Source organism: Strix aluco, chromosome 2 (genome assembly GCF_031877795.1).
Source record: "Strix aluco isolate bStrAlu1 chromosome 2, bStrAlu1.hap1, whole genome shotgun sequence".
Classification (NCBI taxonomy): domain Eukaryota; kingdom Metazoa; phylum Chordata; class Aves; order Strigiformes; family Strigidae; genus Strix; species Strix aluco.
This window is the reverse complement of record NC_133932.1, coordinates 96,535,131-96,557,108: the sequence shown is the minus strand read 5'-3', so window position 1 is coordinate 96,557,108 and position 21,978 is coordinate 96,535,131. Positions and strand designations below refer to the sequence as shown.

Here is a 21,978-nt window from a genome sequence, read left to right as displayed (position 1 = left end):
CTTCCAAAGGATGGATAGGTACAGTGATTAAAGTGTTATCTTAGGGCTTTAATGACCTGGGTTCAAGTCTCTGTTCTATTTTCCTTATCTCTTTGAGACACAAAGCTACATGACTTGTGTTCCCAAACTAATAAAAATACCCAGATGCTCATGTTTCCCTGTCCTTGAAGACACTCTCAAAAGTTTTTTTAAGTTAACTAGTTTGGATAGACACAGACTTGATCCAACTAAAATAAATGAATTCCAAGTAGAAAACATTTCAACATGATATCCAGTGTAAAAAAATGTAACTTCCTTGGAAAAGCAGAAGCTCTTGAAAACTATTTAATGGCTTTCTGGTATTGTCACATAAAATATCTTGAATTTGAAACATCTACTGTGTAGAAACCTAGAGAGTCTTGCTTTCTACACTTCTGAATAGTTACTCATATTAATAGAGCATAGCATCTAGTAAATACAATTCATACTCAATGGCTTAAAACTTAACCCATTTTCTATATTTTTTTAATCTCAGACTAATCTATAATCCCACTTCTCTGTCATTTTCCATTGTCAGACCCACTTCAAATGCCCTCATTAGAGCAAATGCAGGATGAGTGGGCAGCAAAGTTACACAGTACCAATTTGGATTTACCTCAATGAAAACTGCAGCTGAATCTGTTGAGGGAGAAGAGCTTAACACTTTCAAAACAGAATTACATTCAGCAAGGTGCTGAAGACATTACTTGTTCTACAGGACTGGGTTACTGACCTCATTAAAAGCCCCAGGAACAATCAACTTCCTGAATTTTTTTGTGATATCTATCTGCTGCCCTCTGATAGGCCATCCCTTGATGGTAAATTTAGCGCAAGTCTTTTGAAACAGTAACAGACTGCTTTTTGCTGTCATTTTCTAGGACCTTATAACGATTGTCATTCACTCCTCTATAAACTGGATTATATTTATCTAAATTATTTCAACTCTTCACAAGGTAATGTGGCTTTTTTTTTTTCTGATTTGCAATTGGCATTCTAAAACATCAGACATATACCAAATTATGGTTGCTACAAGGAAGATCTGGGCATTTTACCAGTAAATCTGACCAGCTTCAATATCATTAGAAGGATGATGACACTTTACTGCCTGCTTCTCCAAACACATGCCACCTCCCTTCATTTAGCCTTTAGTTTAGTGGCACTGCTACTGAGCTTAATGAACAAAAGGACCTTTTCCTGCATTGGAAAGTGTACCTTGTCATTAGAAAAAATGCAGTCTCCAAATTTGTTTACAATAGGCCTCTTTTTCTCAGAACAAGAAAGAAAGTTTGAATGGAAATACGTTTTCTAAACTCTGGCAATGAGATTAGAAATTCAGTTTTATGGCCTGTGTGGACTGAATGCAATGACAATTATGGAGAACAAGCATTAATGACCTCTGATGTATATTTGACAATATATTTCAACAAGAAGGACACTACTTTTTTTTACGGAGCTCCAAAGAAGAGGAATCTAAGTACAGAACCAGGAGTATCAGTGGTTTGGCTGGCTGAAATACGTAATAGTGATTGCTATTACTAGGGGCTTAAAACAGGATGAATACAGATAGTCATGTTGATAAGGGTCAAAGGAACTAGAGAAAAATGGAATGAGTAGGAATCAGTAATGAAAATGCCAATCTATCTGCATTCAGAAGGAGACAGAAAGAATGAATAATGCGGCAAAAGATATCTTTGTCCTAACAGACATTGTTTTCTGCTACGACTAGACACACATTGGTGGGTGCAAGAAAATGCACCCCTTCTCCCATAATGCACTAAACACATAGATACATAATAGATGCATAGAGATTGCTGACTCCAGCTGTTCTATTAAAAAGTAAAAATATATAATGTATATAAAAATATTTTTTAAAACTCTGCTGAAAGTGTATCTACAGCCAGACTATAAGTTGTTGCATTTATTAATGTATCAAACATTTAAGATTACTAATAACCTTCTCATGACTGAGTTAACGTGCTGCAGATTTCAGAATGAGTCAAGTCAATCCAGGTTAAGTGATTCACTCTGCTGATTATTTTCCCTCAACATGAATTTGATGAGATATGTTGCCTCTGGAATCTGTTATCAATAACTGCTACAACCTCCAGCAACAGCTGAGGGCTCAGAGCCATAAAATACTGCAGTACTGCACAAAAAAGTACTGTAAACACTGCAGTGAGGTTTATTGAAGAACTCTTGATTACCATGACAGTAAACTCCTCCAAACACAGACACTATAGAGAAAGGTAGTTACAGAATTTATCGAATCTTGTTCAAACCAAATATATATGTACCCTCACTCTTCATTTTTATTTTTCTTCATCACTCAGAAGAACATAATTTTTTGGTTTATCACAAACCTTCTGTCTGTTCTGTCCTCTAAGTCATTTGTCACATTCCTCAAGGTCACAGGGGAGTCTCAGTGGGAAAGCATGTGTGTTGATTGATTGGTACTGTGATGCCTATGTCTACTAGGGCTGCTAAATGAGCTTCCTTCCCCTCTCCCCATACTCTCTTGCCTCCAAGCAATGATGTGATTGAAGGGGGGGATGAGGTGGAAGGAAGAGGGGGGAACACTTTAAAGGAAAAACAAAATCTTGCCTGTGAATCCAGTTAAGAAGGTTCATAAAGCAGTATTATCCCTGGTGATCAAACTATCTTCTTTTGCTAATCCCTGACCACTTGCTGGGTAACAAAAAGGACATATTTTCCCTATAAAAAATGATACAATAAATTTGAGAGGAATGAGAGAACAGAAGAGACAGAGAGACAGAGACACACAGCGCACATGAGTGAGATTGAGAATGAGAGTGCAAGAGCATGAGTGAGAAAAGGAGTGAGCGTAAGAGAAAGTGCATACGAGAAAGTGAGAGGGCGAGAGCGCACAAGAGAGCACATGCTAGAGAGCGAGAGGGAGTGAAAGCAAGAGAAAACAAGTGAGAAAGAAAATGAGCATGCAAGAATGAGCAAGCAAGACACTGACAGCACGTGCAAGAGAGCACATGAAAGAGACGAAGAGCACTTGAGAAAATGAGAGAGAGAGTAGGCATGTGAGAGAGTGTGACATTGCACACAACAGGTGTGACAGGAATAGTGTAGAGGAACATGTGAAAGAAAGTGAGACTGAAAGCAAGGAAGAGCATAAGGAAGACAAAGGAAAATACATGAGGAGAAACCAAATGTGAAAACTCCCTGAAAAAAAGACACAGAAACTTCCCTCTATGGCTTATTACTACTTCCAAAATTACTTAGAAAAAAAAGCATTTTCATGCTTCTAGTAACTGCATTCCAAACATATCTATTAACTACATAGAAAGCACATATACTTATGATTTTAAAATGGACACTGACTATATCTGATATATTAGATGAAAAGCTGTGCTTCTTTGAACAACTCCTTCCTGTTCATCTCTTAGAAACTCATAAACACATAGACATGCCATCAAACAGATTGTATCTGCAACATCCAGAGGCACCATTTTAATTTCAGACAGAAGAAATCTGAAAGATTATGACTGCAGTAGACATCAGTGGCTTGTGGATTATCATAATATCTCCAATAAAAAGATCCCAGATTAAACCAAAACTCACTACCATAAAAATGCTAAATAAAAAATGAGATTTGTTATTGATGTGTTTGTTGTTCGTATGCCTAATAGCCAGTATCTACATGAGCGTTCTGCTGCTGCCCTTCAGTCGCATCAGCAGTAAAAGAAACAACAGATACTGGTAGTGAAAACAGAATAAAACTGCCATTCTCTTTTCACGTCACTGATTTGTCACTTATACAGTATCACAATGTTAAAAATTCCCACTCTTCTCTTTTTGCCACCCAGCTCAGATCCTCATGCAGCAGGACTATTAAACACATTAAGCCTTAAAGGCTTTCCTAAGTCATCTCTTAATGACTGGCAGGTTATGTCCATCTTCTGGGTAGAACTCTGGCTAAATGTTAAGGCTAGCTTGTTGGGTTTTGTTTTTGTTTTTGTTTTTGTTTTTGTTTTTGTTTTAAGTTAGTTAACATTCCCAGATTCTAAGTTTGTTCAATATCAAAACCATTGGCAGTTCACAAGGTACGTGAAAGTATACCTCTTAAGAACCTACTGATGTTGTCTTGGCTTCGGCACAACCTAAATAAAAGTGAAAGATATCATTATCTCCTGTGCAAGAATTACCCATTAAGAACAGTAAATCTAATTTTCTGTTGTTAATACAGCATAGTGTGCAAAGGCCACCCATGCACAACCAAAATTGCATTATATCAACAGAAAAATAGATTAATATAGAAGAATTTTCCCACTGGCAAAAATATAGCGATAGCAAAAATAATTAGATACAAAATTAGTCTACTTCTAGTGAACTAGACCACTAACATAAAATTACAGGAAAATCCCTTGTATGAAAATACCTATTTTCTGTGCAACGGCAAACTCACACAATTCAAAACACAGGAATGCAGATATTGATATAAGATTTACTGCTGAAATTATTAAGCTGAGTGATCAGTTACACAGAACAGATGTCAAAACCTAAACACGCAAAACCTCTAATCTTGTACAATTTTGAAAAGTATTGGCAGGAGAAATATAAACAGCCACTCACTTGTAAATTGTATGCTGAATTCTTAAAAAATTAAAAAACATAACAAAAAGATCAGAAATAACAGACAAACCATTTAGAGTGAACATAAACTTTTTTTTTTTACTGAGCAAAATCACTTTCATAACACTTGTCATTAGACATATAAAATCTGAAAGATAAACCTCAGGTTATGTGGGCACATCAAATATTTATGAACACCTAAAGTTTTCGGTACAATAATTGGGATTACCTCACAAATCAGGAGTGAAAATAAACAAAATGCAACCATAAGCCATTGCATGTCTCTGTAAATATGGTACAGGATACATTATAGACACACAAATAAAAATTACAGGCGCAACCCTGCTATAAAGTAAAGCAAGGATCTGTATTTTTTTGATTGAGAAAGTCCCCGAAGTATAAGTTCATCTTTTCTGAGTGTTTTGTTTGGGGTTTTTTATATGCTTACAAACAAGGAAAATAATCTTTGATATACGTTCTAAGACTATATGTTATTTTTTGGGGGCAACTCCAGATAATTTCTTCAGTGCAGGATAAGAGCTAATAGCAAGCATGGTAGTAAATGTAAAAACAAAGCATTGGTGATGTATATAAGCATATGTGTGGTTTCTTTGCTATAACAATAGAAACATATGCTATGGGACATTTTTGGCTACTGACTGCAGCATACTATTAGCTATTTTGTCTATATGTCAGTAGAGAAAAGAGAAGTTGCATGTAGTAAAACCCATAGGTAATCAGCAATAAAAAGAGAAAACCTTAAAAAGAATTAGTTTGCAGGAACATCCCAAATCTCAATGCTATCACAAACTAATCCACTCAGTTGTAAAATTATAGCGGAAGCTTTCTACAGGCAAGTTCTCCCAGGCAATCTAACACTCCTTACCCTTGCCTAGGACAGATATATTGCAAGCAAAATATTTGTCTTAATCTTTCTGCTTCTAGAAAACACAGAGGAAAATCAATTAATGTTGTAATAACTTTTTTCTTTTTACACTCAACATTAAAAAGTGTTTAGTCGGAGTTCTGGGGAAGGGAATGTTACTGTCATCTTTAGTTCACTTATTTAATCTAAACTGTTTTTTTACCTTCTAAATGAGATCAACTTTTTGAAAAATTGCAAACCCACTTTAATCTTAAAATTTATTTGTTGAATTTTGCATTCTATTACCCCTCTCAAGTTATATTATAAAATGATGGGTAAGTTTATAACTGATAGTTTATCATCACAAAAGGTCCAAAGTCTGGTCTCACTCTCTCCTTTAAAACAAAATCACTAGAAAATAAAAATTAATGGAAACTAACAAAAGTACACCAGTGAAAATGTTACTGTTTCACGTGAATTTTCTACATCCTCACTCCACACCTTTATTTCTCTACTGTCTAGTTAACATTCAACTAAGTCAGACATCTTCAAAAGTGTCAATAGAGTACATGTTACAAGCTTGAATAAGAAAGTTATAACAACAGTGTATTTTACCGCTTAGTTTCTGCATCAGCAAGGGTATTTGCTTTGAAAAGCAGCAGCACCACTTTCTCAGACTCTCTCGTTTCCCACCCATAATCATTCAGAGCAAGTAGCAAGCACTTTTTCATTTTCTTTTTTTTTTCTTTTTTTTTTTTTAACTCCTTCCCTCAGTCTGTCTCCAAAGCCATCAGATCTACGGCACCTCAATAAATTATTCAGGCCCATGCTGCTCCCTGTCTTGCTCAGTTCTGGGACTTCCTGGCATGCATCCCCATTAATACCCACAGACATGTGCACGACCTGTAGAAAACCACAAACATTTGTATGTTAAATCCCTCAGCCTGCACTAATGACAAGAGCATACAGCTCCAGATCCTTTACAGAATTGTCACAGGGCAGTCCTGTTTGCTTCCTCTAGCTCCTCCTCTTGTTTCATGCCTAACCTATATTCCCATTTTATAAATTTCGATTCCCATCTTCTCTCTTCTCCATTCCAGTTGTTTATTATAGCTCAGGACAGCTTCAATGCAAGATACCGGAGCTGTCACTTGTTCTATATCTGCCTCCTCCGCCTCCCACCCTCCCTCTCCGTGCTCAATTTGCTCCATGAACAGCTGCATCACAGCTGTCAGGGTGAATGGCAAAGATGTCCTTTTCTGATAAGACTGTGCCTGTGGCACACAGAGTTCCTTCGAACAGCTAATTAGCAGGAGATAGGCCACGGCAAGGTTTGGTGCCGTCCATCAAGTCTTCTGCCAATGTCAACACCATCAGCTGAGCTGTCATGTTTGGTTCCTCATTTAGGGGGACTGGCAAAGTCTCTTTTTATGGCTAAGGAAAGATGGTGGAGTATGGGTAGTGGAGAGAAAGTGGAGGGTCAGGCTCTGTCAGGGTTCAGTAAGAAGTGTTTCATACCTACGAAAGCCCTTTCTATGCATATGTTTTGTCTCTTCCAGTTAGCTCCTCTGCTAACAACTCACAAATATGACAGCAAAAGAAGACAAAAAATGCAAGGGCAGGATAGACTAATTTTTCTGTATAAATAGAGGCCTGTAACTGGCATTGTATTTGTGAGCACAATTTTTGGAAACTATCCTCTAAAAGTATTCATCTCCCCAAAAAAAAATATTTCTAATAAGTAACAACCAAGAACATACAATTTCTTGAGATTTTTTTTCCTTCCACAGCAATGCTTACTACATATACACTAAGTACTATAAGCACATGTAATTAGCTGAAACCAAATTCCAGCCAAAATTTCAACCTTTGGACTGCAAGAGTGCTTCTTCAAGGAGATGAAAATGTAGAAGGGAACAAGAAAGTAAAGTAAATCTCTGATATAGGTCACTATAGAGCAAAAGGTTCTGGGATGCCCGTGGGGAGCTGCCATATTTAACTTCAATGTTTTTTAGACATCTGAGCTGTCAGAACTTAAGCACAATATTTTGCTATGGCCATTAGTGTGGGCATGGTGCTGTTGCATCAGGAAGATGCAATCTGAGCATGGCCATTATGCCAAATTTTAAAATATACTGCAGTTTAGAACTGTAAAATAATTTAAGTTGGAAGGGAACTCGGGAAATCATCTAGTCTAACTTCTCAAAACAGAGGCTAATTTCAGAGCAAGACCAGGTTTGTCAGGCTTTGTCTAGTCAAGTTCTGGGAATCTCCAAGGATGAAGATTCTCCATTGTCAGTTTTAGCTTCATGCAGCTGAGCAAAAAATGGTTCTTTCAAATTACACCTGGGAAAAGACTATGCCTGTGACATGCAGAGTTCTTTCAAACTCTCACTACTTGTGAAGCCTTTGTACTTCACAAAACACAGGCATGGCTGTTGCCCAAGTTCGTGTAAGAAAGGGACATCTTTATCACAGACTTCTGAAAAATAACATAAGGCTTTTCAAAGCAATAACTATTGAAAAAAAAATAAAAATCCAGAATACTCCTACTTCAGTACAGCATATAACCTAATCCAAAAAGGTTTTCTCATTGCAGTTATGTTTTTAAACTCTTTTCCCCCATTTGTTTCTTAATTGCATTTTTATTTCAGAGTAAATACTTGAAAGAGGCACATCTCAGGTTTAGAATTAGTAGCTATGGAACCTAACTATTGTAATGAATAAGCTTCCAATTTATTTCTCTCCTTTGTTTTTATTACTTATTTTTCATTTGATACTGTTACATGAAGAAAGAGCAACTACCTTTATTTTCACGTGAATGACTTGCCCAATCATAGTTTAAAATTAGCTCCTTAAGTGCCAATATCCAATGTATGGCACAAGCAAACAATTTCTAGCAAAGAAAAATTGGACCGGGTTGAACAGGAAAGAATCAGAATAGAACTATTAGAAAAATATGGGGTTTATATTAAAAAATATGGATGCAACAGTACTATCAGTTAAAATGGTTTTATTTCCATATGGCTGTAATTGATCTCTGACAAAATTAACCTTAGCTTACAGAATATTTTGTGTGATGCTGCACTGAAGTAAAAAAAAAATATGCATTTTTCTCTCATTTTGGTCTTCTACCTTAATCAGTCAACTTGGCAGTGTCTTCAGTAACCCTGTTTCTGGGTGGTGAAATTTTTTATTTATTTTAAATTAGAAGAAATAGCTACTTGAATAGAAGCAATTAAGTTTTATGCTTCTTATTACTGAGAGGTAATTGCAATGTGGTTATCATCCAGTTTCACAAAGGTACAGGCATATACTTAATTTCCTCAAAATCTTAGTTACATTTCCAGGTAGAATATGGAAAAAATATTTCTTTCTTTCCATCAAAATGTTACTCCTGATTCTCATTTAAACTTTTTCTAACCTCCTTATTTTCAAACATCTCTCCCAGACATCTGCACCCAGGAATTTCATGCTTGCCCTTTCTGCCAAATTTATGAAGGTAAAGCTTGAAATGCGCACTCATTAAAATCTCTTTCCATCAATCCTTCAAACTTTTGAGAACTTTGATTTCCATCTGACATTGATTTTTGGATTTCATCCCTACAAGGAAGAAATCTTATCAGAGACACTCATACACTTCACACCGGATGACTTGGTAAAACTACTTCAGCTGAAGCATCAAAGACAGTGACAGGGAACAGCTACTTACATTGAAACACAGCCTAATGTGACTTCCAGCAGGATTTTAATTAAGATCACAGCATTTGGGAAAAGTGGAGTATTTTATCTAATGCTATTTTTCACACTTCGAGTTCAAAATGTTTGCCTAAAATGGACAGTATAAATTTATTCTATATATTAGTCTTGTATTTCAAAATAGTTATCAAATAACCTAATTTAAAGGCTTTGTCAAAAACCTTACTATGTGATCAGTTATATACACTGCTCAGTTACTTCATAAAAGTACCTCAGAAAACAAATGAAGTGCATGCATTTTTCCTCTCAGATGAAAATTAACAATTCAGAACTACAGAAATAGCAAAGAAACAACTACTTTACTTCAGCTGTCAGCTCAATTCAGTGAAATGTAAAATAAAATTTGGTATGTTTAAATGTGCAGAAAAAACAATGTCTTTTCCACATGTAAATGCAAATGGAAGTCCATCAAGATCCACAGAATATAAAGATAAAATAAAGCCCCTGATCCACAGATTACAAAGTTTAAAAACAGAGAAACAAAAAAACACACACAAACAAAAATACGTGATACATACTCATATGTTTATCCTACCTTGTAGGGGGTTTTTTTCTTATTATTGAAGGCCATGAAATAAGCTAGATCAACTCTTGGCCAGAGTGCAGTAGGACCATTCTTATGTATGCTAACTGATTAATCAAAAGAGATTGGACACTGAGATTAATTAAATTCTTTTAGTTAACATAAATTTTCACTCATTCATTCATACCATCAGTGAAAAAAAATTGTTGTGATGGGAAGAATAAATCACTTACTCATTGTATTTCTAAAGTTCCCTTTTTAAATTCAGCAGAGTGAGGTAGCAGCTATGGAAGAAGCACCACAACTGTGTATTTGAAATGTCTGAAAATACAGACTGTCGTGGTAACTGCCAGTGGACACAGGCTGAACCAAGAGACAATTGCTGGAAAACCAAAAATGCAATTGTTTTTACAAAAAGAGAAGAGCAGTGAGGAAGAATAAATATATAATGTCCTCTGTGAAGGGAACAGAGAAAGAAGGGGAAGCTTTAGAAACATCCATTAAAAAAAAAAAAAAACAAAAAACAAAAGTCCCACTATGAAGGGTGTGAGGGGAGTGGAATAATATTTTTTTCCCATTTTTCAGCCAGTTCTACACTGCAGTCAAATTCCATTTGTTCCCAAATGTAAAGTGAACTACATTAATTTTCCACCTGCTTTCACATACCATTAAGCTTCCTGAAAATAAGCATTATTCTATAAATCTGCAAGGTTTTCTATTTTCGAATACTTGTGATTCACCCAGTTACTACAGTGATGCGACCCCTAATTAAAAGTACATTTTTCGATAAAGAGCAGACCACCTGACATTATGAAAAGATTTAATGAACTTCTGGAGTTCACAGGATGAATTCTGAAGCCTTTTGATGTTGGATTTTTAATTTTATTATCTCCACACTTTGTTTGACCTGCCTGATTATGCCCCATTATGACAAACATTTACATAAGTGCTTAACCTTACATAGAGCTCCCTCTCTGTTTATAATGATCTGCCTTCAGTTCCTCTGAATTGTGTCTCCTATTTCTTCCAATCATAAGGAATTGATTTAGCCACCTTCAACCACAGAAGAAATCCTTGCTCATAGAAAGATTCACTGTCTGTGTTGAGACTGAGTAAAATTTGTGCTTGTCTCATGGAAAACCACATGTGCGGCTACCGAGGTCCTGTCCTTTGAGAGAAATGAGATACGGCAAAATGTTCACCCTAAGCTGGAGGTATCCCACGTATATCAATTTAGACACAGTCATTTATTTCACTGGCAATACTGCTAGGGTGATTTTTTTTTTTTTTCAGAGAAAATCTCTAATTCATGTTTCTGAATAGCAATTCAAGGAGATAGAATTCAAAAAGAATTCTTAACTCAGACTGATGATAATTAATCATGATCAGTGGACTCCTTGTTTATCTGGTCGAGATAAATAACAATGTTTGGTTTTATTACAAAATTCTTTTTGTTAAAAGTTTTTACAAAACAAGATCAATGTAATGATTTCTTTAAAAAATGAAAAAGAAAACCCTTCATGGAAGTTATTATTTTAAAATAAAAAACCAATAATAACCATTCACACTTGATTCGGAGGCATGGTGTTTAATGATACATACCCAACTGCAAAGTAATAAGAAACTCAATATTAAAAAAGTGAAATGTTTAATATGCAATTATTATTGCCTAGATACCATACCAGCAAAAGGCAAATATCCTGCGACAGTTTTATTTCTCAAGAAAAGATCAAAAAGTATATTAAATAGAAGACTTGTATAACTTCATGTTGGAAACAAAATGAAAAAGGAAATAACATATTTTTACTGTTCATTATTACAAAACCTTACATTCTATTGCAGGTAGGACAGATCCTCTTAGAAATCAATTTTTTATCCTTTATTCACTATACAAACAAGTATGTAAGAGAAGCAAACACTGTCATCGATTAAAATAGGATCTCTGTGTATATTTCCATGAATGGCAAGGCAGCAAACTCAGTCTGAAGTTTCCTAATCCATACTTTAAGATTTTACACTGTGTTTGTATGCTGTTCCATACTGGTTCGTATTTGAGCATGCAGTAAAAGCTGTTGCCAAAGAGGGTTTGTTGAGAAAATTTAATAATGTAATAAAAAAGGGGGATAAGAGAACTGCACTAATGCCTCGCTGTACAAAGGTGAGAAAATGCAAGAAAAGACTAACTTTTGACTGACAGGAATTTTCTCAAAATTTCAGAGAAAGTGCATAAGCATGTATGCCTCATAATCTGTATTTCACAGAATGCAGTTCAGGTTTGTGAGTATATAGAAACAGAGATTTTAAATTTTCTGGAAACTGTGAACCACTGAGCATTTAACACAGTCACTTACATTAAGCAAACACAAAACATACACAAAAACAAACACAAAAAGAAACCCTTCTGTGTTTCTTATCAATTACTGATATTCTATTTTATCTTCCTAAATTTCTCCCTTCCTGTCTTAGACAACTGTACCTTCAGATACTCAAAGGGGTCTGAAGGGATTGAGGAATCCAGAGAAATACTGATCATATTCTTATAAACACAGCTGGATTAGCCAAAGAAACATTCATCCTTCCTGTTTTGTTTGTTCTAGGGAAAAACTAAAACAAAACAAACAAACACCAAAAACACCCAAACCAAACCTAACACTGAAATAGTAATGTATACTTTCCTTGCCAGAAGTTTAAACACATTTCTCTTCCATATTTAACAATTCATATTCTCACTGTTTCTGAGTGTGTGCTAACACTGCAGTCCCAGGTGCAACTGCAATCGGACCCCAAATGTAACCTAAAGAGCTTGGGAAATGATGGTAGTGGAATGAGCTGAGGACACTCCAGCAGCTAGACCAGTCTACCCAAGCTCCCAAAGGATGAGGGGTGAGAATATTTCAGCCTACACTGAACACAACATTGCATTAGTTAAATAGGTATCTACTTGATCAGGCATGTATATATATGCTGCAACCATATTGTTGGACTGCAGCATAAGATCAACCTGAGATATCACTAGGGGTGTTTGGGATGTTTTGTTTTGTTTTGTTTTGTTTTTATTCCTCCAACATAGCGGGGGAAAAGAAAAAAGGCTAGCGTATCTCCAATTTGTGCCCCTCATAGCCCTATAACCACAATAATAACAGACAAGCCCATCTATACTCTAGGAGCATCTCCACTCAGACTAGTCTAAATCAATGCATTTTTCATCTCATTCCTTTGCTGCCATTGCTGAGATCACCATGAAGATCTGTATAGTCTGTATAGTATCCAGTTAAGCATAGAGAATCCTAGTGCCAGAGACAAACTATTTTTGGACATGTATGGGTAGATGAACTCTAGCAGCTCAAGTTAGTCCAGGAGAGTCAGAAGACATATTCCAGCTTCGAGGTTTGTGCTGGAATTTTACATCTCCAGGTTTCCAGCCTTTCATATTTAACGTCTTCTGTGGACCAGAAGAGCTGCATGTGAGAAACAAACAAAAAATCTTTTGTGGTAAGACATGATTATGAGCATAAAAACCTGAAAATTCCAAATGATAAACTAAAGCTGAACTAAATTAAAATAAAGGAAGTGAAAAAATGAGAAGCTAAATTCATCCACATCTAGGTATCTTCTCAAATTCCATATCTGCAGAAACAGATTCTCTTCACAGTTGGACAGTGGTGTTTGACACTTTTTCCACAATAAATTTGAAACTTAGAAGTTTGTCACAACAATTTTAAAGTTGAGGAAATAATAGATAAGAATAATCTGGTTTTGTCACCTTTATAGATTAAGTAACCCATTCCATAAGTAGTTTCTCTCATAAGAAAAAAAGCTAAGTGGAGATACCTCCATCTTGTTTTAAATAAGTAAGCACTGACTGAGAGTTGGGAAGCAATTAGAATTCAAGGACAAATCTTTAATCAAATGAGATGAGAACGCCATAAAAAGGTAAGCACAATATTTTATGACATAGACTGACTTTGATCCTACTAGCAAATCTGCTAATGTTTGTAGGTCTCATGAAAAATATATGTTGCATATAACATGCCAACAAACTGTATACTTTAAGTAAATATTTCAAATTATTGTGTAAATGAAGACTATTCCATCCCTCCAATATCAGGTACTGTGAGCCCAATGTGTCTGCAATGCATTGTTGATCATGCAATGTGGAGCTGACCTTGGGCATGCTCACTGGTAGTTTGTTAGAGAATTCTGGAAATCAGATTACTGAGCTAAATAGAAAAACAAAAAAAAACAAAAAACAACTCCAAAAACTGAATAAAATAGAAATAAAATAGAAAAGCACTAAGCTATCTCTGCAAGAATTTTCCAACTACAGAATCTAATAAGAGTTGCCAAGTTTAATCAGTACTTTGAACTGCTTGACTGAAAAGTAGCATTTCTACAGCATATTTTTAGGACCATTTTATCTCATGGCATTAATGTAAAATATTTTTCCTTGTTTAGTTTTATATAACCAGTATTAATAAATTAATAGTGTATAGAAGACATCATAAAAAACTCACAAAATACCCCCGAAAAACATATGGTTGAAAATGGCAACAAAATTAATGAGGAAACAGCAACATAAAAGAGAACCCTCCAAGTGATCAAGGAGAAAGTCAGTGACACAAACATGAAGACTCCCTAGAAACATACCTCATAATGTCTTTTTCCAGTCTTCTGCAAATGAGAAATTACCACATAGGGATTTCATACACAGTTGTGAGAAGAATACTGTCAACTTTGCTAGGCTGAGTTGCACTGAATTTGACTGCCAAATGATGGTGAAAAACTAGTCAGCTACTCACAGCTCAAGGTGATTACCAATAAAGAGCTTCACTGCAGAAAAAATAACATCAAGTGCTCCAGACAAAGTAAGCCATGGAAATTAATGAAAATATCTGTAAGTCAGAAATTCCTATAATTTTACATGGGAAAGTTGAATTGTTCATAAAAACTCAGCTCCAGACTATGGATCTCTGTTAGAGTTCTTAGTCCTACATTACCATACACTGACTATAAAGTCTTCAATACCAGCTATCTAGGAGATTACGTGTCTTTAAAACAGTCCAACTAGATTACTGTTATTTACCATATATACTGCTATATGTTACAATTCTTAAGCCAATACAAAGTGTGACTGTCCAGTTCCCAAGAGAATAAGTAAACACATAAACCCAAGCATCTCACATATTTTGTTCCTATTTCTATATCACTGGAAAGTCAAGGCCTTGTTCCCCATCCAAAGGCTATCAACATACCATGACCTATTTACACCAGCTACTGACTCCTATTCAGATGGTAGTCGTCTTTAAACCCACAAATAATATGAATCTCAAAAAGATGAGAGATAATGTATAGTTGGATCATGGGCTGTCACAACAGTCAGTACAGAAGACCAAGACGAGAGCTGCAGTTTTGACCCTACAGTGGTCCAAATTATTGGCAGACCAGAACTCAGCATGCATCAACAGAAGTGTGACTCAGCATTGAAGAGAACAGAGTTAGGACTTGTATCGTCCCCACACATTTGTGGCAAATTTATAAACAATTCCTCCTCTCAGCTAACAACTACAACAAGGACTTTGGAGACCAAAAGAAAGGACACCGTAAAAATACTTGGTCATTCAGAATGAGTGAGTCCTTTCCAGACTCAGATCAAACTTCTCCTAAAATGATATCTTGATAGCCAGTCTACCTATTTATTATAAGTCTTTATGGGTTTTGCAGCATTTTTTCTTGTGATAGTGGATATTTTAATGATGGATACACAAACTAAAAATGCTTCATAATGATAAATATGCTTGAAAATGACTTACCAACTTCAGTAGGGCATTGCTTTGCATCAAAGGTCACTGAATAGGACCCTTAGGTTCTACTTCCTCACCAGCAAAAACATACTTTTACCACAGTATTGTAAAACTCTAAATATTTTCTTTTGAAATGCTGCTGCTTTTCTATCTTGTGAGAGACAGAATGAATTCAGAGGCCTCAATCATACAAGCAAGTATGCTTGCTTGTTATAATTGATAATTTTCCTGAAGAGCATGTAATTTCTCTGAAGGATCTGCTAAATTGTAACAAACAGTATTTCTGAAAAGTCACAATAAAACATGGGGTTTTAAAATACCATTAGACAGTGCTGGGAACTTGTCAGATCCCACACAATTCATTCCCCCATCCAATGACGCATGGTATTTGGCACATAATGTACTTATGCTTTTTGTTTGCGAAAGGAAGACATTTTTTCCTCCCATGCTTCTGACCTTTACTCTTATTATCAAATACTCTTTCCAATTTCACCAAATTATGCAAAACTACCCCCTGTGAGTAATGCCAGGAGGATTTTGTCTGTTTCTTGGAATGAGATAATTGACAAGTTTACACAGTCAGCTTGTGTTTCCGAACTCTACTTAAATAAGAAAATATTAGACTAAAAGGCAATGCAAAACCGGGAAAAAATTACAGAACTCTATGTTTTGTATCTCAGGATTAGCTGTTATATCTAATCAGTAACTAAAACCAGCTTAATACAAAGAACAGTTTCCCTAAGTTCAGAAATTTCCTTGTCAGTACCGGAACGGAGCACTTGTGGGGGAAAAAGGTGCTGATAGTGACTGAAAGAAAAGTAGAATATCTTGAATTTCATTGTACTTTATGATCCTTGTTACCGCTTTTCTGCAGGGGTTTATCCAACTTTGAAATATCATTGTTATTTTAAGATCACTAATTACTTTCCTTATAAAAAAAAAAAAAAAGTAATTCAATCCAGGAAGCATTTCTTTCATTTTACTTATGTAATGACTATTTTCAGTGATTGGCAAAAGTTCTTCCAAGTGCTATATTCAATCTGTATTCAATCAGGGACAATCTGTACTGTCTACATAGCATTACCTCATCTCACTAGCTTTTACAGCAACTACATGTTATCTATTGAGATTTTAGGATGTAATTTCCTGTGAATGACAGAAGCTGATAACAGTCCAAGTCATGAAATTGAGAACAATATTCACTTACTTTTTAAAATATTGAAAATTTATGCTACATCAATTACACAAATAATTGAATATTTTTGTTTAAGAAGCACTTCAGTGCCACTACCCTGCTGGAAAGCAATAGCAGTATATGCTGTTATTTAGTTGCTCCACCTACTCTTCCTACAAGATCAACATTGTTCACAAAAGATCAATAGAACCATTATAAAATGTGTTCGCTATAATTAAGGAGGCAAGAGTCTTATATTTATGCTGCAGGATGCATTAAAATACCAACATATGTCAGGACTGAGTTAGCACTCTCTCAGCTACACCAGTTATTCCTCACTAAACCATGTTTTACTTATTTATTTGCTTCAAGTACCACCAATTCCTACTCTCTCATTAAGAACCCCATGCTCTAAATTTAAAAGCCCTGCAGGAAATTTATTTCTTCACATCCTTTGGTGAGGAAACAGAGTTTAAAGAACATGGAGTGGGGGGAATAGGTAAGGACTATACTTCAACTTCCTTATAAAACAAAGTGGGAAATTTCTTCAAAATTAAATAGAGATCAAAATAGGACTTTCTTTTGTGGGAGAAAGAAGGGAATCAAACAACCATTTATGTATGTTCATATATAAATATATACCTATACACACACATATCCCATATGCATATATTCATATAGTTTTACACCTGAAAAGGATCTTACTACCATTAATAACCATTTTATTCCTGTAAAGCACATGAGTGACTTTTAAATTTTTGTAGGGCTGAAACCTTAAGATGGAAGACTGTGATCTCCATTTTACTTATTCAACAATTTTTGTCAGTAACAATTCTAACCAAGTTTTCAAATTATGTGTTCATCTGAAAAAGGATTTATACTCTTATCCACTACACCTGATGCACACCAAGTCAAGTTCATGTTAAATACTCTTGGGATACCTCTCAACCAATTTGAATAAGCACACAACTACTCAGACAAAGACTGAAGTATACCATGAAAGGCTGTTGGACCATAACAGCAAATAAAAAAATACAAGTAAACATGCACTGACTTATATAATTGCACGTATCACAGCATAATAATAGCCCAAGTTGCAAAATATTTACAAAGCTGTCATTTCTTTTTAGTATCATATAGTAGTAGTGTTAAGTATCTGCACATATGGTCTGTAGAATATTGTAATATTCAGAATTGTTATCAATGAAATTAGAGAAGCATTAAGTGTGCACAAACACATCTATAAATCCTTAAGGCTATGAGATTATTACGTAGAAGGCAAAAAAAAATTTCTTGCAGCTATGTACAACACAATGATTTAAGGAAGTCATCAAAAGATCTTCTACTGAATGTTCATCTGCATATCTACACAAGACCAACCAAAATTGCAATTTCAATAATTGCTGGTTCTACAGAAACAAACCCAGTGTTTGTTGGCAGTGAGTTTCCTTTTTTTATATTAGCAAGTTTGTTTCTCTAGAAAGATTCTTAATGCTGTGTTAAAACCAGCATTGAAGATTTTCTTGAAGCTGGATGGATAGTCTCAGAAAGAAGATATGCTGACAGAAATAGGATGAATCACAGAAGAATACCATACATTTTCCTTATAATTCATAGAATTCTTTGGGTTGGAAGGGAACTTAAAGATCATCTAGTTCCAACCCCCCTGTCATAGACAGGGACACCTTCCACTAGACCACATTGCTCAAAGTCTCATCCAACCTGGCTTTGAACACTTCCAGGGAGGGGGCATCTGCAACTTCGGTCAAACTTGTCACTATACCTGTTGTCATAAAAACTTACTTATTTCATTATGCAAAGTGACTGGTGTTTGTAAAACGGTATATCACTAAAGGACATTTAAGATAAGTAGTACATCTGCTTGGAAATGGTTTTGAAAAAATTTAGCACCAAAGTGAAGTGAAGCCAACCAACCAAAGGTAAGTCAAAGGTGGGTTTTTTTTTCCTTTAGGCCTGAAGCAGTTTCACCATCCGAAATAAATAATTTATTATCATAAACTTATATAATGAAATATTGCACAACTTCATACAGTTGTACAATACTGTATTGCTCCAATGTAAAAAAGGCAATTTACAAGAGGTGGAAGCAGGGACAAGTTACTTAGAAACACTTCTAGGACACAAAGGGCTGTTGTTAGGAGAGCAGAAGCCCACCTAAAGCTGACACTTGCAATGGACATCAAGGGCAACACTATGATGCTGATAGTGAAAGAGTTAACAAGGAAAATGTGTGACTGTTACTGAATAGTGCAGGTATTTTAGTGACAGCAGGCACAAGCAAGGCTGAGGTACTCAATGCTTTCCTTGCCTGAGTCTTCACCAACAAGGTCTCCCAGGCCTCTGGGAAGAAGGACAGTGTTCATAGTGGAAAGCCGCAACCTGCAGTGGATGAGGATCAGGTCAGGGCTATATGTCATGATAAGAATAATTCTGTTCCTTTAACTCTGTGATAGTAAAACTTAATTGAGACATAAAGATGTAAAATACTGATACCTTTTTTTTCACTGCATTCTGTATTCCAATTAGAATATGTTTAGAACACTCAGCTCTGTGGCATATGTTCGTAATTAAACACACCTAAAAATATCAGAGAAAATTACTCTTAAACCAGATCTATTTTTAAATGTCTTGTTTTAAAGTGAATATGAGAAAAAATAAACTAGTATTACTTGGTAATACTTAAATTAGAACTGACTCATGTTTAACAGTGTATTTGTTGCACATGTAACAGCCATCATACTGCAGAAATATAAAATAAAGCACTGTTTCAGTTACCCATTGAAAACAATCCAGCAAAGGTTTGCAAATAATGTATTAAATGTACGATTACAATGGAATTGTTGGTGATTTAATTAAGAACTGAAGAACAGCACCCTTTTTGAAAGTAACCCAGCAGGTTCCTAGTAAATGATCTGTAATATACAAGCCAGACTAGTTCAGCTAAAATCCAACAAAGCATTAAGTGTGCCAAGGAAAAAAATGCAGAGAAACAAGTGATTGGAGAATGGTAAGCAAAACCTTGCACTTAGGAAAGCCAATCTTGTATTTCAAAGTCCAACTGCAAAGATTATTCACATTCAATTACTGTATATTTCTCCATCTTACTATATCCAAACTGGATGCAATTTCAAGTCATTATTCACAAAACAGAAGGAATATGGAAATAGTGTGGTATGGATCAGACTTTGGTATGAATCATATTTTTTAGATGTCCTCTGTCTGTTTCTCAGATTTAAGTGTTTCATAACCATTATATTAGAATTTTATACCCCTGTTCTAACTAAGTTGCCATGGGTATGCATTTAAAAAAAATTCTCATCAAAATATACTTTGAATAATGGGATCTGCCTTACTAGTTCCTCACATACAGTTATTGTCTTGCCAAAAATTGATATCACAGAGTCAGAGACTACCAGGTTGGAAGGGACCTCAAGGATCATCTGGTCCAACCCTTCTTGGCAAAAGCCTGGTGTACACAAGATGACCCAGCACTCTGTCCAGCTGAGTCATAAAAGTGTCAAGTGTTGGGGAATCCACCACTTCCCTGGGGAGATTGTTCTCAGTGTGAAAAATGTTCCTCTTGCGTCCAATCAGAATCTCCCCAGGAGTAACTTGTACCGACGACCCCTCGTCTTTTCATGTGAGTCCTTGTAAAAAGGGAGCCTCCATCTTCTTTCTAGACAACCTTTAGATACTGGAACATGGTGATAAGGTCTCCCTTAAGCCTTATCTTCTCAAGGCTGAACAAACCCAATTCTCTCAGCCTTTCCACATATGACAGGCTTCCCAGTCCCTTGATCATCTTTGTGGCCCTCCTCTGGACCCTCTCCCGTCTGTCCACATCTTTTTTTATGTAGTGGGGACCAAAACTGAACACAGTATTCCAGGTGTGGCCTGACAGGCACTGCGTAGAGTGGGATAATGACTTCTTTATCTTTGCTGGTGATGCCTTTGTTGATGCAACCCAGCATCCCGTTGGCTTTCTTTGCTGCAGCAGCACACTGTGCACTCATATTAAGCTTAGCCTTATTACAATAGGATAACATGCTGGACTGGCTCTACAGATCTGCATTACAGGCCACTCTGATCCCCTCAAGATTATGCTTTAAATAAATTGAGACAAGAAACACAGGCATTTGTAACTTTACAACCAGATGAATATGAATGCCATTTTGGTCCAAAGACTGCCTTAGGAAGAATACATCAGATGTTTTCATTAATGGCTAAAGGAATTCATTCCATTTGCTGCTAAGTAGACTGACTACTAAAGAACTGAAGTATTGTAAATGTAGTGAACATACTACTTGTATTGTACAATTTTAGGAACTTATCTTTATACTGCAGAATTAACTCCTTTTACATAGTTAATATGAAATATAACCGTGCTGCAGTGCTTAAAAAAACCCCAATGTCCCATGCAGTATATTTCAACAGAAATTTATTTCTGAAACAGGTGAGGTACAACACTGTAATACTGTTATCTGATTAAAATAAGTGATTGCCTGTCTAAATATGGAAAATAGCTGTATTTTAGCTCAGAGTTCCAATTTACCTCTCGTTATAAAAACTGTAATACAATTTTAATAGAAGATACCTTTTTAAGCACCTGTCACAATCCACCCAAAAGCAGATGCATTTCATCAGCTGTTACAGATGTGACTGGACATGTAAGCAAGCAGTTCAAACCACAGCTTTTCTTCAAATATGTTTAGAAATTTAGGGGAATAGAAAGCTAACAGAAATATTATTTATTTTAGTAGATTTTAATAATGTACTAGGGTCTTAAATGTAGGGATGTTCTTAGCACAGAAAAAGCCCCCCATTTATTACCTGCACAAATACATGTGCACATCCACACAAGTGTTCATTTTAGATTTTAGATAGAGAACATAATCTTGGACATTAGAACAGTGAATATGATAAAATCAGGATAAAGGTGACATTTTGAAATAAATTGATTCATGAACCTGGTCTATAATGTAACAATATAATGAACATTAAAATCATCTTTCTATACCATCTTAAACTTTCTTCTCTATCAACTTTGCAGAACATACATTTATAAGCAAGCTTGAATGGGGGAAAAAGATACTAAATATGAAGACTGGAAGATGTTCAGCATGACTGAAACGCTTGGGTTTTTTCACTAAGATCACTGTTTTTCCCCTGATTTTCAATCCACCAAACAGTCTAGCCTGCTCTGAAATTTTAAAAT

At 35.6% G+C, this 21,978-nt stretch overlaps 1 protein-coding gene across 6 annotated transcripts in view; it reads right to left on the bottom strand.

Moving 5' to 3' along the window:
* PCDH9 (protocadherin 9) overlaps positions 1-21,978 on the bottom strand; it is a 709,974-nt gene that overhangs the window by 425,438 nt on the left and 262,558 nt on the right. Inside the window, exon 3 of one of the 6 annotated variants that reach the window (XM_074815562.1) lies at positions 12,608-13,225. The exons of the other annotated variants lie outside the window; for them this stretch is intronic. Coding sequence (XP_074671663.1) covers positions 13,130-13,225 — 96 coding nt within the window. The 3' untranslated portion in view covers positions 12,608-13,129. Of the gene's footprint in view, positions 1-12,607; positions 13,226-21,978 lie in introns of those variants that run through there. 6 annotated transcript variants of the gene reach the window in all.